Here is a 15,378-nt window from a genome sequence, read left to right as displayed (position 1 = left end):
CCAACAACCAAACAGCCTTTCTGGGCTCGGAGAAGCGAAGGAGAAGCTTACCTTTACTGAAGGTTGAGCAGAATTTTCAGCCATCTTTGGTGGTCCACACATTAACACGCTACAAGGATACAAAAACACTCCCAAATTCAGTGCGCTGTGACTGCAGACTGCCCACAATGCAACTGTACCCTGTACCTGGCTTACAGGGGCCCGGCCAAGCTGTTGCAACAGGCTTAGTTCTTAGGGAACAGTCACATTTAATGACCCTCCTTAGCCTTTCTTCCATCTGCTTCTGGATTTTTTAGGCTAGCTCTGCTGCAGGAATGTGCTCGTCTGCAGAAGCACTGAGGACTGTTTAATAACGTTGCTTATCTCAGAGGTAATCAGAATTTGCCAGGTTGGGCTTAAAGGAAACAGGTACATTACGAGTGGGCCTCCTGCCCTACACTGGAGCCAAATTAAAAAGACAAACATATCTTAAATGTTTTAATCAAACGGTAATTACGAGGGAAACTGTATAATACAGACTCAGAGCAAGTCCACATTGCCTTTACCAGGCAGAGGCAAGCAAACTCTGCTCCTGTTCTGAATCATCAGGAACACAGCCAAAACTCTTCCAAACCTCAGGCAGTCCTGCTGGTACAGCACAGAGCTTGAGCTAACACACCTTGTCTCTCACTAAGCCTGGCTTGGCCAGAGCACAGCTCTGCCCTGACGACTGCTTACAGCTGCCAGCTCAGGGCTGAGTCATGTCTGGTTGGCTCCAAGCACCAGCAGCGCCAGCACACGTTCTCCTGCCTCTGCACGGGCACACGCTGAGCTATTTGCCCAGCTACATAAACCCCAGGGCCCTCAAACAGAACACACTGCAGGAGCGCAGAGTGGAAAGTGCCTCATTGTCCACTCAGTATTGTTATTGAGACAGGACTCCCATCCTATCTTGTTGAAACTATTTGTTTCAAAGCTTAAGCAACCTCCTGACTAATCTTCCTAGCCTCTTTATCTGAGGGCTTGCAAGCCACTGGTTGTGAAACACTGTGCTAAGCCTCATACAAACATCGAGTAAGAGACAGTGCCTGTCAGAGCCCAAGAAACACTCCTTCCAAGAGACCGTGCCACAGGCTGGAAATAATACCAGTGCAGGGATCCAGTGGAAAGTGAGGAACTTCACTCTGCATGTATTTCTGTGTCTTATTCATCTACATAAAGGTTACCTGCCTTAGCCCTTTAAAACTATTAAAACCCAGTATTACTACTATCATTGGTAATGTGGAAATGTCATAGACTGAGATCGTTTGTGCAGCTTGAAACTGCAGAAATAAAGTGGAAATTCCATCTTTTTTTTTTTTTTAATAATTTAAAAGAGCAGTTTCAGCCCTGCTCCCAGCCATTGAGTTCCTATTAATTTCTGCGGTTTTACAAGCACCATCCAACTCTAAACCAGCTTTCCCGTCACCGCTGATGTGTGAAAAGTCTGGCCAGCTCAGCAGGGGCTGAGCAGCTCTGAGAAAGGAGCAGCAAAAGCATCAAGCACAGCCCAGCACAGGCTTGCTCCAGAAGGGAAGGAAGGGGGCTGGGAGGGACAGGGGGAGGGAAGGAACAGTGGCTGATTTCCAGGGAGCATGGCAGGCAGGTCACACCACCCGGTACCAGCCACCGCTGGAGGAAGAAGCCGGGACTCCCGGGAGAGCCGGCTCTGTGCCGGAGCAGGCTGGCTGCGGTATGGGGGGAGCCGGAGCTGCCAGCGCAGCTCTGCAGCCGCTGCCGGAGCCTCTGCGCTCAGCAGCTCTCACAGATGGAAGCCAGGCCTCTCCGTCACCCACACCGAGAACTAACAAACCCCTGCCCAGCCCAGGGAAGGGGCTCAGGGTGGCAGCTCCACTTGGCTCCAGACCAAAGAAGCCCCATGATGTGCCAAGGATGGATCTGCACCTTGGACCTGCTCGGAGAGGTTGAGGTGATGCTGGCTCCTCTTAACCAGCCCTGTACCTCCTGTTTTCACACAAGAAATGCATCATATTCACCCCTCTCTGGTGATCACACTTTCATAAAAGCTGCCAGTGCTTTTAAATCCCCTCAGGGCTGCCACTCGTTCTGGATTCTGCCAGGTGCCACTGGTGACCTATCTTCCCAGGAGAAATCTGCTGAGCTGGTTGCATCATTTTCTTCCTGGTCACCCATATTTGTCAGTTCATCAGCAAGCAGGTTGCTCTGCCGTGTCTCACAAGGTGTAATTCCTCTCAGTTGTCTAGAAGCTTTAGGACATATTCTGAATCACCTTTCGATTTAAGTCTCCTGTCATTTCTAACCAGCAATTCTCCCACCCCCCCATTTTTTATTTTTATGAAGATATTTTCTTCATTTCAGCTTCCTCTATCAGGTTGCTTTGCGGACATTTCTTCCCAGTTCTGCTCCAAGCTTTGCCCCTAGAACTTCAACTTCTGCTTTTGCTTGCAGATTATCTTAGCTGTATAAGTTTCATGGGCCGAGATAGCTTCCTCAATATATAAAAATCTGTTTAGGAAATTACCAGGTTTTCACTTGTTCTTTTTAACTCTGGTGTTAAAATGTTATTTACTGAAACCAGTAGGACAATGAAAAACTGCAGCATGTGGCTAAAATTTGTTAATTTTTTATCACATTGTGTTTACAATTCAATTAAATTATTTATAATGTTCTTTCAGTCCTATCAGGGATTGTTTGCTTTCTAGAAAATTCTTCGGGCTATATTGTTTTGCATAGGTTTCTCCAGATTTCTTCATTTTGACTTCTCAAGTTTTGTTTCTCACATGTGTGATGTGAGAGTTGTTTCCTCCTGAGAATAATGAAATCATGTCATACTTCGACGAGACATAGTTTCTCAGCTTTTCAAAGAGGACAGAGTCCTGAGAACCTTTCACCATTTGTCTTTCAGTGGCTTAATCAGAAACATAGGTGATGTAGTTTTTAAGCCAGACATACTTTAATTTCATCGGAGAATTTATTGGAAAACAACAACAAAACTAAAAATGTCAAGACCATTGTACCTAAAAAAATTTAAAAAAAAAAAGAAAAAAAAAAAGAAAAAGGGAGAGGGGACTTATGTACCTCAGTATATAGATGATGCCATCAGTAGAAAGAACAATGCCAATAAACTCTTCCAGCAGTGATCCTGCAGGGAACAGCACCCACGCTGCCTCAAAAGGGACAGACTCAAAGGTTCCTGCAGGATTTATTGTGGGATTACCTATTTGAATTCTTTGCAGCTAGACTAGAAGGAGCCAATGTCAAGCTGAACAGAATCTGAGAGCACCTCTCTTTGTCGTGTTGCTCTTTCAAAGTTTTGACTCGTATTTTTTGCACCACGGGGTCATAAGCACGGTGAAAGAAGCTGTTAAAAAAACCATGGAGAACTACTGCACTTTGTAACTTGTCCTGTCCCAAAAGCTACCTTGCTTTGCTCTGGAAATGATATTTCCTGCCGCTTTCTCGTATCAAGCTCCTACTCCCTGTTGTTTACAGCCTTTCCTACCGAACCACAGCCCCAGCTGACGCCCCCTCCCGCTGCCCAGCCCACCCTCGCTCCCTTTCCCCTCCTCCCCGCCCCAGGCGGCAGCAGATCCTCCCGCTGCCCGAGCCGCAGGCCGGGGCAGCAGCTGCCGTGTCTCGGCGGCTGTTTCCCGGCAGCCGCAGCCAGGACAAGCCCGGCTCCCCCGCCTCCTTTGGAGACAGCCGGCACGTAGCTGCAAGACCGGGAAAGCGACCGAGAAACGCTCGGTTGGCCTAAGTACTTGCAGATGTGCAGCGGCACCAAGCTGGAAGTCACAACAGCCTTCAAAGCTTTCGGGGTTGTTTTTTTTTGCGCTCAGCGGGGCTGCTGGAGCTTTTGGGACAGCAGCTTCCTGAGGGGTGCGAAGCTTCACCCTTTCCCTTCCCCACCCCCCGGCCAGGGAAGCGGCTTCCCCGTACTCTGACTACGAGGCCTGGGCTGGGAGGCCGGGCCCAAACAGGAAATGCCACAAGCCTTGCTAATGGAGTCATGAGGCCTGGCACCCCCGCGGGGCAGCAGCACCGGGGAGGGGAAGCGACTGTGAGGGGCGGGGGGGGGGTCCGGGAGCAGTTGGCGCCGAGGGCTCCCCGGCCCTGAGGGAAACGGCGCCCGACTGCAGAAGGCAGCCGGGCCGGGGGGAGAGGGGGCGGCGCGCCGCGCCGCGGCCTCAGGGTGGCCGTTCCCTCTCCCTCCTCCTTGCGGCTCACCCGGCCGCCCCGCGGGCTGCAGCGCGGCCAGGTCTGAACCTGTTCTCGCCGGAGCCTGTGGCTGAGAGCCCAGACACGCCGCGGGGCTTTGGCTGCCGTTTGAAATCGGGGCTCCGCCTCCCGCCAGCCTCTGGCGGCCGAGGGGAGGGCTCGGGCGCCATGGCAACCCCGCAGCCTCCCGTGGGCGGTGCCTGGTGGGCGGGAGAGGCTGGGCGCCATGGCAACGGCGCCGCCAATCGCAACGGTGAGCGGCGGCTGCCTGGTTTCATGTCGACCAATAGCAGCCGCCCGCTCACTTGGAGGCGTGGCTAGGCGGGAAAGACGGGGACGGGAGGGAGGAAGCGAGTTCCTTTGTGGGCTTTGACAATAAGATGGCGGGCGGGGGGAGGCGGGGCTGGTTCTTACGGTTAGCCACGCCCCTTCCCTCAAGCGCGGAGCGGTCGGTGAGGCGGGAGAGGGGACTGCTGCGCTGGGAGGCGGTGGCGACGACAGCAGCGGCGAGGTGGTGAGTAGGGAAGGCTGGGGCGGGCTGGGCTGGGGCTGGAGCGGGCGCGGCGCGGAGCCCCGGGCCCGCCTGCCTCCCCCCTCCTGGGGCTTTGCGTGGGGACGGAGCGGGCGGGGAGCCGGTGCCGCCGGGAGCCCGCGGAGGAGGGAGCCGATTCAAAATGGCGGCGGGCCGTTTGCCGGGACGATGAGTAACCGCCGCCCGGGGTTGTTCGCAAGCACGCGCGTCCCTGGAGTGGTGACGGGGCCCGGGGCGGGCGGGCTGGGGAGGTTGTTTCTCGGCACTGGGCGTCCCCCTCCTCCGCTCGGCCCGTTCTCGGCAGTGCACCCTCACTGCCCAGATCTCCTCCCCCGGGCACCCACCGGGCTGTGCCGCACGCCGTGGCTGGGGGTCCGACCCTGGCTCCCAAACCGACGCGTCGCGGCTCAACTCCGCCTCGGCCCCCGCCGCGCTGCATCCCCAACCTGCGTGCGCCGGGGCTCGCTCCCCGCCCCGGCCGCGCCCGCCGGTCCCGCCTCTCCTCGCCGGCGCTGGTGGCCGCCTGCCTCGGCTCAGCCTCCCCGGCCTCCGTCCTTTGCGTTTCCACGATCCTTCTGCCCCTCGCACCCCCTGTCGTGGCCCCTGCCCTGGGCGTGCGGCTGCCTTAGCTTCCCAGCCTGCCCTTCCTCGGGAGCTACTGATCCTTCTCGAAGCCCTCGCCTCCTGGAGAGGTGCCTAGCAGCCCCCTGAGCCCGGAGGGTGCACCAAACCCCAGTGCTTTGTAGGTGCCTTTGTCCCGTTCTGAATGGGGATCTTTCTAGCCCTACCAGCCCTTTGCTATTGTCTGCAGCCCACCTTTATCACTCAGCATCACCGTATGCATGCATATACATGCCAAAAGAGGAGTACCTGGCTTTCCATCTTCTTTTTACCGTTACACAGTTGTTATAAAGGACAGTTTTGGAGAGGAGAGGATTAGAGAGGTAGAGAGGAGATACAGTACCTTTTTACCTGCCCACGCTAACCATCATCGCTATGCTTATGGCTGTACTAAAAGCAAAAGCACTCTTCTGAAGTGAACCTCCAGCACTGGCCTTGGTAGTTCTTGTCTGCTTTCTCCTGAAATCGATTATCTGCACTGTTACTCCAACTCTGAGGAAGCAACTTTTTCCCTTAAGTATATCTTTGGCAGCATATTACTGTATGAATATGCATTAAGTGTGAATCTGGAATGTGTAAGTTGATGCTCTGGTAAGAGTTGGATCAAATTTCAAGCACCTTGTTTGTAAAGCAGACTTGGATATCCCCAAAGCAAAACTCTTAATGAATTACATAATACTGTGCTACTGTTGGGGGGGGAGGGGTGGAATAAAAAACAAAAAAAAACCCCAAAACACACCAAACCACACACATCAGAACCCACAACACAATGCTACAGTTAGCTGTTGTCTCCTTGACAGTTCTCTTTGTACAGCTATTTCAAACAGTGATTATGTTTAACACACTAAATTTGGGCTCTTGACACTCAGATAGCAATGGAAGAAGGAGGAGATGATACAGCTAGTCTAGGTATTGCCTCTTGGACAGAGACAGATGTTGCTTGAAATTATCTGGAAATTTTGAACACCTTGATGCTAAAGCAGTGGTAGTGTTACTCTCATGTACCAAGAGGTTTTACACAATGACTGGCACCTTTTTGAGTATGTTAATATGTAAATCAATAGTGAAATGTGCCTACTTTTAAATTAATTTGGTTTTAAATTTAGTATTCTTTTGAGATGAGTGTTTGTTGGAGATAGTGCAGGGCAGTCTGGGGAAGGTTGTTTATTTGCGAGGTTTTAATTGCATCTGATAATGGCTATGAAGTTATTTTTTTTACTGAGAACTTAGGTTTTGAGGCATGCTTATATATCAGTTAATAGCATCTGAAGAAATTATTTCTGTGCTGGGCATATTCTTTAAATTTATGCTAAGAGAGATCCTCAAGGTTTGTTATCGCTCTAGGGAAGAACCTAGAATCACATGCAGCAGGTTTCATGCATTATTATGTTGCATGGGAAAACTGTTTCCTTCTTTAGTATGTTAACAGATTACAGACTGGACTGGTCTGCCAACATCCCCCATGTCTTTTTGTTTGTGGATGTGATAATGGCTATTTTACCAAGAACTCATGCATTCCCGTCAACGGTCCTCTCCTGTATCAGTCTGCTATTTTGAGAGGTAAACGGTCAAAGCCTCTTCCTCTAAAATTGTCAGATATCCAAAATAGCACAATAAAATATTTTCATATATTGTTCTCATGACTGCCTCATCTTTATGTATAGTTGTTGTGGGGGTTTTTGTGGGTTTTCCTTTGGTTGGATTTTCTTTAAACAAACTTTACACCCTTGTCACTTACCCTAAACTAAAAGTGTATCTAGTAGGAATTCAGGGATTCAAATAGTTACTGTATGTAGGCTCTCAAAGAGATTGCCCTTCATTTATAGAGTGTTTTGAAAGTATACCCAGGGAGCAAAAACTTCTGAACTTCTATAGTACCATAAGGTGTTGGACAGAAATAAGAAATACTTTATTGACTTGATATTGTGGTGTCTCACTGGAGCTGTAGTTCATATACCTCACAACGCTGTCTTGAATGTTGCTGTGAGCTCAATCTGTAAATAAGAACGAGACTCTGAGCTGGTTGAAATACGGTTTTTATGACATGGCAGCATTTTAGTCTGAATATTTTGGGACTGAGTAAAAATATTTTGGCTTGAGACTGTTTAAGGTAGGCTTTTTTTTTCTGTTGTGGTATTTTAACAAGTTTGCAGCTTCTTAAGGAAAACATGTTTCTGTCCCCCCAGTTACCTCCCAGGTCTTTTGTCAAGCATCTTCTCCCCACTCGATTTTGAGAGCAACCACTCTTCAAAAACTTTTTATTACCAGCCACACTAGAAAACAAAAATAGATGTCCGTATGCATCCTCTTGTTTCTTTTCTAGGTATGTACTTAAGTCACAGACACCAAAGTGTCTTGTACTGTACAGACATGTCTAGAAAAGTATCTGAATTGTTTTCATATTTTATCATATAAGTTTTTGTAGCCTTTCAAAATCAAGCATTCTTTTAGGTTTCAGTAATTAAAGGAATTGTTGCATTAGTTTGCTACTTGTATTTGGTATATCCGATCTTATTTTGCTTTAAATGTGTTGTAAAAAATCAGCCTTAAGAGTTAAAATCATGTAATTACTGTCATTACTTTCATTATTGTCATCTCGCAAAATAAATCTTAGTCATAAAGTTTCTGTGTTGGTAAAGAAAAATTTTCCCTGTTTTTGCCATGTTTCAGTTTTGTATTTCTGCATGCTTGCTCTTTTTCTCTAGATGCTACAGAGATACACAGTTTTGTACAACAAAGGTGAAAACTGTAGTTTTGTGATGAAAGTAATGACAATTTGCTTTCAGGATGCTTTTGTGCATGTTTAAATTTTGTAGGTGATCGCTAAAGATTTTTGTTTGCTTTTTAGATAGCAAAGGCGTAGGGACAAGGGAGAGGCTGGTCCAAAGGTCAGGACAGTAGCCCAGGACTTGGACTTAAACTGGCAGTTTCCTTCTCCTGCCACAGATTTTCTGTGTGTTGTTGGGCAAATCGCCTTTGTGCTCTATGTTGTGAGGATAGTGATACTGAAGCAAGTGACAAAATACAGATGTGTATAAGTTTCTAAAATGGGGAATTATTTTGTCCTGCATCTCCTGTACTTGGCTGACATGTTACTTCCTGGTACTTGGTAGGTGGTGCTCTAACTTTTACTGTATGGACTCTTGCTCAGTAGCATGGGAGAAGAGGAAGGAATACATCAAACACAATTACTGGTATGTGATTTTTTGCTTCTTAAATGAAACTGTAATGTAGTATTTTGTGCAGTCTTGGGAGCAGAGTGACAACTGTTTTTATGATGTAAGATACTTATTGTTAAGTAAGTGTTACAGAAAAAAAATCCAGTGAATGCTGTGAAAGGTTTACCTTTAGAAATCTGTAAACATTTTTTCCTGTGCTTCCACACACCCAGGCGTGTGTGATGTATTGAGGTTTTCAGGTTTTCTGCTGCCTTCTATTCTTCTATTGCTGTGCCTTGGAATAGTAGATGTATGGAAAGCAGGTTAACCTGCAATTGAAGTTAAAATTATTCTTCACAAGAATATAAGTTGAAATAAAAGAAGCTTCAAACTCTGCACAGAGTGTTTAATGTTTGGTGACATAATCATCCATGGTTGATGAGTAGTCCCAAAAGATGTCTTTAAAGGTCAAGTTTCACACGAGGAATATGTGTTTAGAAATTACTGTACATACAACTTTGTAGGAAAAATTAAATGGTATATCCTCCAATATGAAGCTGCAAGAGTATTTAAAATCTGGAAAAGACACTATCAAGGAAAAACTTGTATTTGATTTGGTGGGAATAATGCAAATTGTTAGGTTACAGGAGAAAGTTTTAAAAGAAACTTCCGAAGCATTTTATATGTCAGTAATCAATGGATAGCTTTTGTGTTCTATGAAAAATGACCACAAGACCAAGTTCATATATTCTATATTGTAGCCTCTGCATATTATGATGTCTAAAGAGTTCTAAAAAAAGGTTATTTCATGGATATATACAGCAATGTAAGAAGTGTTGTACAAAGTCAGACCAAATGTTTATCTAGCTACTGTGCTATCCCCAGGTTTTCAGAGCAGATAAGTATGTAATGTATTTTGAAAGGAACAATGTTGCACTTTGGAATTTTAGTGGTTCTGAAAAAGGTGAGAGAGAGCTCTGTGAAAATGTGGAACATTCCATAGCAACCAGAAAAGCAAGGCAGAGGTTAAGGCTTACCAAGGGAAATGGAAAATGATAAAGACACTGCAACAGTATTTTGGTTTTATCAGCTTTTAGTTGAAAAACTTTGTTTGGGTCACTGCGTTAAAAAAATGCCCAAATATTGGGCAAACAGGAATTCTAAGGACAGAAGACTTGAAGGGACATAACAAAGTTGCATAAATGTGAAGATCAGGTACTAGCTTTCATCTGTACCCCAGTTTTTATAAGACTAAAAAAGTGGCATCTACTGGATTTAAAAAAAAAGTTTCTCTGTATTTTAAGAGCTCAGCTGTGATATTTGCGTGAAGCACTATGGTCAAAATTGGTGCAATTCAGAAGATGATCTGGAGGCTAGTGTTTGAAAGTCATACCTTGGAAAATTCAGCAAGTGATTTTTCAATGTAAATCACAAGCAGCCTTGATGCACCCCACTTATTTTTAACCGGTGAATTTAAACAAGGAATATGGGAATTTGGCTTTCTTATAGTCAACTAGGAAGGATGCATAGAAGCCCATACAGAGGATGACTGTGCCTGTCCTTACTGGACTTGCACAATTCATATTGGAATGACACAGTTCAGTTAGTCACCTGAGTAAGGGAACCGGACAGACTGCTTTAGGGACCTCAGCTGAATGTCTCAAGTTGTAGGGAACAAATCTAGATCTTACTCTCCCTGTAGCCAAAATAAGGCAACCTTTTTAAGTACGCTGCCCATGGTATTTTTTGTGTGTGTTACTTTGTTAGACATGTTGATGTTCTGGAGGGGTCAAATCTTTTAAAGATGGTATGCCAGGTTGTATTTTTATTTCCAAAATTAGAGGTTAAGCATGCCAGTAGAAACTCGGGAGGAGCGAGGAGAAACTGCCTCTCCAGTAGGAGAAATACGGCTGTTGAGATGTTTGCTTCTGTGTGAAGCAGCGGCTCCTGACTTCCATCAAGTGTGGAGCCTGATGGGAGCCGAGAGCTGGGAGCCCCTGCCTCTCTCAGATGCCACGGCTTGTGGATCTGCTCACGCCTGGTTCCCGAGTGCCGTCTTTGGGACCCGGTCCATATGTTCCTGACCCCTGTTGTACCACACTGGCCATTCTATAACCTGGTATGACAATTCTGATGTTTCTTTATTAAAGAATTTGCTGTATAAATTTAAGATTAAATTTATTTTGTTTTCTGGCTTAGTCTTTTTTTTTCCCACCTCCTTCTTGAGCTGTTTACTTTGTACAAGATTTTTTTTTTTTTTTTTTTTTAAACAGGACACGATGTTTGTGCGAGGATTGAAAAGAAAATGTTTTGATGGTGAAGAAGATATTGAAGGAACTCTAGCTGGTATTAAGGCTATTCCTTCATATAATCTTCAGCGGCAGTCACTTTTAGACATGTCCTTGGTTAAACTTCAGCTGTGTCACATGCTGGTTGAACCTAACCTGTGTCGTTCGGTACTTATAGCCAACACGGTACGGCAGATCCAAGAGGAAATGACTCAAGATGGGACTTGGCAGATGATAAATACACAGAGTACAGGGCAGGCATCCCTGGATCGTCTTGTTTCAACAGATATCCTGTGTCGTTCATCTAGGGAACAAGCTGAGGGAAAGCATGTTCCAGGCTATAGTACTTTCAATAAAGACTTCGAGGGTGATCAGGCACAAGATAATTCAGAAACTATGTCAACAGCCTCTTCAGTGCAAGCTCCAAGAAACCTGCAGAGCAATGTGTGGGAAATGGAGAATCCGCAAGAAAATAAAGGAAACTTTCAAAAATCATTAGATCAAATATTTGAGACGCTGGACAATAAAAGTCCTAATTCGGTTGAAGAGCTTTTTTCAGAAGTTGACAACTCTTATTATGATCTTGATACTATGTTAACAGGCATGATGAGCAACACAAAAATGGGACACTGTGATGGGCTTGAAACGTTTTCTTCTCCATCAGCTACAACTTCTAATTCTAATTGTAAATCTGATCTTAATGAGCTTGATCATATTGTAGAAATTCTTGTTGAATCCTGAAACTCCTTGCATAGGAGATAAAGATCTGTTAATGGGGAAAAAAGACTCGAGAAAGCTATTTCCACAGTTTATCAAATCTGCACGTGTATTTTACAAATATCTATATATTATATAGATATATATATTAAAAAAGCACTTCATATTGCAAAATAGTGTTAACTCTTAAAGTTAACCTGCAACTTGTAGTGTAATAATACGATTTATTGTCCATTGAACTGTAAGTACATATGGTAAATGTTTTTAAGTTTGGGGTCCAAGGCTCTTGAAATTGGGTTCCTTTTACCAATTTGTTTTAGCCTTTGATGGAGGATATGTTCACTGAGAGGGAGTCTCTCATCTTTTTCTTATACTTCTCACAGTAAAAATGGTAATAAACACAGAGAGAAGTTGGATAACTGGTTTCCTATTTCACACCAGTTTCCACTGTTATACCACATAACTCTTACCATATCTGCTGCTTCTGTTCTAAGTCGCTACATGGCTCTTAAAGAGCAGTATGCAATAGTTCCTGTTATCCTAGCTAGCTTATTCTGTTTTTTGCTACAATTTTTACTTCAAAAATAGTTTTAAAGTGTTTATTGGTGTTTAGATTTTTCCAGGTATTTTCCTAAAATATATTTTTACTACAGATGTTATGTCAGCTGCTAACTTAGGAACCTTTGATAGTACCTGCAGTTGATGTATTTTTTGAAAGATTTTCAAAAAGGGATCTTTTTTACTGTGAGCTACCCAATGTAGTTCAGTAAAGTGTATGTAAATGTAAATATACTATTTTATACTTTACATTAAAATGTAAGAGCTGTTTTCATGATTCTGTTTTATAGAGTAGTACTTTACTAAATTGAGAATTGTACAATTACGCTTTTCATATCCCGTATACTTGAGTATCATTAGAAGAGCTTTGATCCAGATAGATACAGTTACATCTAATTCATTTCAGACCACATTGTTTTGTTAACTACAAACCTAAATTACGTAGGTTTTTATTTATGTGTATTTATATGTAAATGTCATCAAGTGAATTGTTTATCAGTGAAGTCTACCATCAAATATTTGTTTATATGGGATAACTCTCTTGCACTAATTACTACAAAAAGTGTTATTAGCTGCCTTTAATTCTCAACTGGTATGTCATGATGTCTTGTCATAACTAATATGCTCCGCTCTTACCAAGGATTTCCTCTTGGCTTTTTTTAATAACAAAAGATAATACAATGTGGGATGGTGTTCTTTTCTTCAAGTCTTCACTTTTGTTTTAGATTGTATGTAATTAAGCTTAATTCTATGCAACTTCGTTGGGGGGGAGAGATAGATCAAGTATGGTGCACGATTTTGTTATAAAATGACAAACATTTACCTTCACAAGCTGGTACTGGGAAGAGCTCTAAACTAGCAGGGAAAAAGAGGAGGAAAATATGTTTTGGTTTTGGGAAAGTGTTGGCATCAGTTGTGCCAGGGGAAGACACGTGCCAGTAACTCAGTTTTCTGTAGACTTGAACCGAGCAAGTCCCTGAATGTGAAAACAGAACATTTCTGCATCTGACAGACTCTGCCAGCCCACAAGTGACATTACCTACTACACACTATCCTTTTCAGATTCTCAAACCCCTAAAATGGGGAGGGTGGGGGCAGGGAGGTGTTAGAGACATTCCAGTGTCACCTCCACAAAAAGAGACCACTGAGCTTATGATTTCAACAAATGCGTTAGAAGCATCTGGTTTGGGGAAAAATCATATCACTTTGCTAAATTTTTCAAACTCAATAGTTGAATGCGTATTAGCTCAGTCACATGAAACCATGCAGTTGGCATCTTTAGTGAATTTGAAAATGTTTCTTGTGTTAAACTTGGCATGAGAGAATCCATAGATTCTGTTGTAGTTACACATTACTTCCTCAATCAAAGTTTGATTTATAACTTCATATTAAAGAATGAAATACCATATAGATGGCTTCTAGGTTCAGTCAATATGATATAGCTGGACCACAGAAACAAACCAATGCTTGATGTCTTAATGTATAGAGAAATCACTCAAAAGGTGTTGCAGTAGTACATCCTGCTTTGGGAGGAGACAAATATTGATGTGAACAGTCATATCTCACAGTGAAATAACAGTATGTTTTATTTGGCAGTGTTTGTTGTACTATTAGAGGTTCCTTCAAAATCATAAATGCATGGTAGAATTTTCTTGATGCTTTTCTGTGTGTAAATAGGTCTGCTGAATGGGACAGGAGATGCTGTAGAGTAAAGCAGAAAGATGGGCAGTTAAAACTAAGTATCTTCTTTCCCTCTGTGGAAGTTCCCCAAAACTACTCTGAACTGTCATTAAAAACCCACAGTTTTGAACAACTGGGTGTTCCCCTCTGTGCCCTGCTTCACCCTCCATTTTCATTAAGTGAGGAAACGCATGTTAAGATATTTAAAAAGATGTTCTCCCCCACCTCCTTAGTGTGCATCAGTCTCCATGTTACAGGTAGGAATTAGTATAATTTCTTCGTAACTCTTAAACTATATGTAAAATGCACCTGTGTGCATTTATATCTGTATCTAGCTGGGTGCATTCTGAGGAAGCTGTGCCTAGTTAGAGCCATCTGTAGAGACTACGTGGCTTAACAGAAAAGGTATTAGGTAAGTATGCATTTTTTTAAATTAAGCATTTAAACAGAAATATCCTGGTTTATTATGTTGTTACAACTTAATGCCAAATCCTATGTGCTTTTACATGCCTGCTATCTTGGCTCAAGTTTTCAGCAGATGTAAGAATTTGTATTGCTGAAACTTGCAGTGTCACTGCACAGAACTGATGTGTGACTGGAGCTGGTCTGACTCTGCAAGAACCAGTCAGTGTAAAATCAGCTTGTGTCCCTACTGCTTTATTGGTGTGTCTCACTCTAATTCAGCTGCTCATTCCTGGTAGTTTCTCCTGGTTTTGTTGTTGTGGTGGTTTTTGTTGTTTCTTTTTTTTTTTTGGCTGGTTTGGTTTTTAAAGGAGCTTTATTTTGTAACTCATGTTGTCATTAAATATGTATCACTTAAAGGTTAATACAGTATATTTCTCCTCCATGTATTCCTATAAGTTACTGAGAGACATCAGAAATTAGAGGGTACCTGTTAGATGGTGAATTTTGAATTATTTATTTTGTGAACTGTTGCTACAAACGGCAAGAGATGCTAATTGCTGGTGATGATTTTCTTAATTTCTACATATAAATGGGAAATAATTTAACCTGTTAAATTAGGAAAGGCTTCTGTCAGCTTTTGCTCCCACTTCTAGCAGCCTTTTTTCTTTTATGTGCTCCTAGGGAAAAGAGTGGTGAAACTTGTATGGCACTCAGCACCGTGTCTGAAACGAGGCCATTGATCCGAATGATATAACTCAGCTGTACACTTACACAAAAGAGAGTACTTCCAAGCAAACAGCTAACATCAAATCTGCTTCCTTCTCAGGTAACCTTGACTATCTGTCCGCTTCTGCCTCTATACCTGTGGTTTTATTTCTTCTCTCTTGCAAGAAAATCCAAAATGTGAAGCTTCTGGATCTTGGCCCTTCAGCAGAGGCAGGAGCCCGAGGATCCAGCTGAGTGAACAATGGCTCATCTGCTGATCGCTTCCCCGTTCCGTTCGTTGTTGTGGGCTTTTTTTAATCTACTCTCTCTTCTGTAGCTCTGAGTTGATCTAGCAAAAGATGTTGTGTGTCTCTATGAATGGAGCCCTATTTGCCTAAAGGACAAATCTGGTAAATGAAGAGGAAGCCGTTTCTTTGGGTGAAAAGCACCTTTCCAGACTGGCTCAGAGACACAGCACTGAGGGGGTTCGGCCTTG

General features: G+C 43.9%; 1 protein-coding gene across 1 annotated transcript; it reads left to right on the top strand.

Annotated features, from left to right (window-relative positions):
• The first annotated feature begins 4,605 nt into the window (after positions 1-4,605).
• CDCA4 (cell division cycle associated 4) lies at positions 4,606-12,773 on the top strand. The gene is given in 5 exon segments (XM_065839610.2): positions 4,606-4,732; positions 8,485-8,565; positions 10,371-10,548; positions 10,551-10,648; positions 10,803-12,773. Coding segments are annotated over 4 exon segments (1,071 nt in total). The 5' UTR covers positions 4,606-4,732; positions 8,485-8,526; the 3' UTR covers positions 11,559-12,773.
• The last annotated feature ends 2,605 nt before the right edge of the window (positions 12,774-15,378 follow it).

Source organism: Patagioenas fasciata, chromosome 5 (assembly GCF_037038585.1).
Source record: "Patagioenas fasciata isolate bPatFas1 chromosome 5, bPatFas1.hap1, whole genome shotgun sequence".
Taxonomy (NCBI): Eukaryota; Metazoa; Chordata; class Aves; order Columbiformes; family Columbidae; genus Patagioenas; species Patagioenas fasciata.
This window is presented reverse-complemented; position numbering and strand designations above follow the sequence as displayed.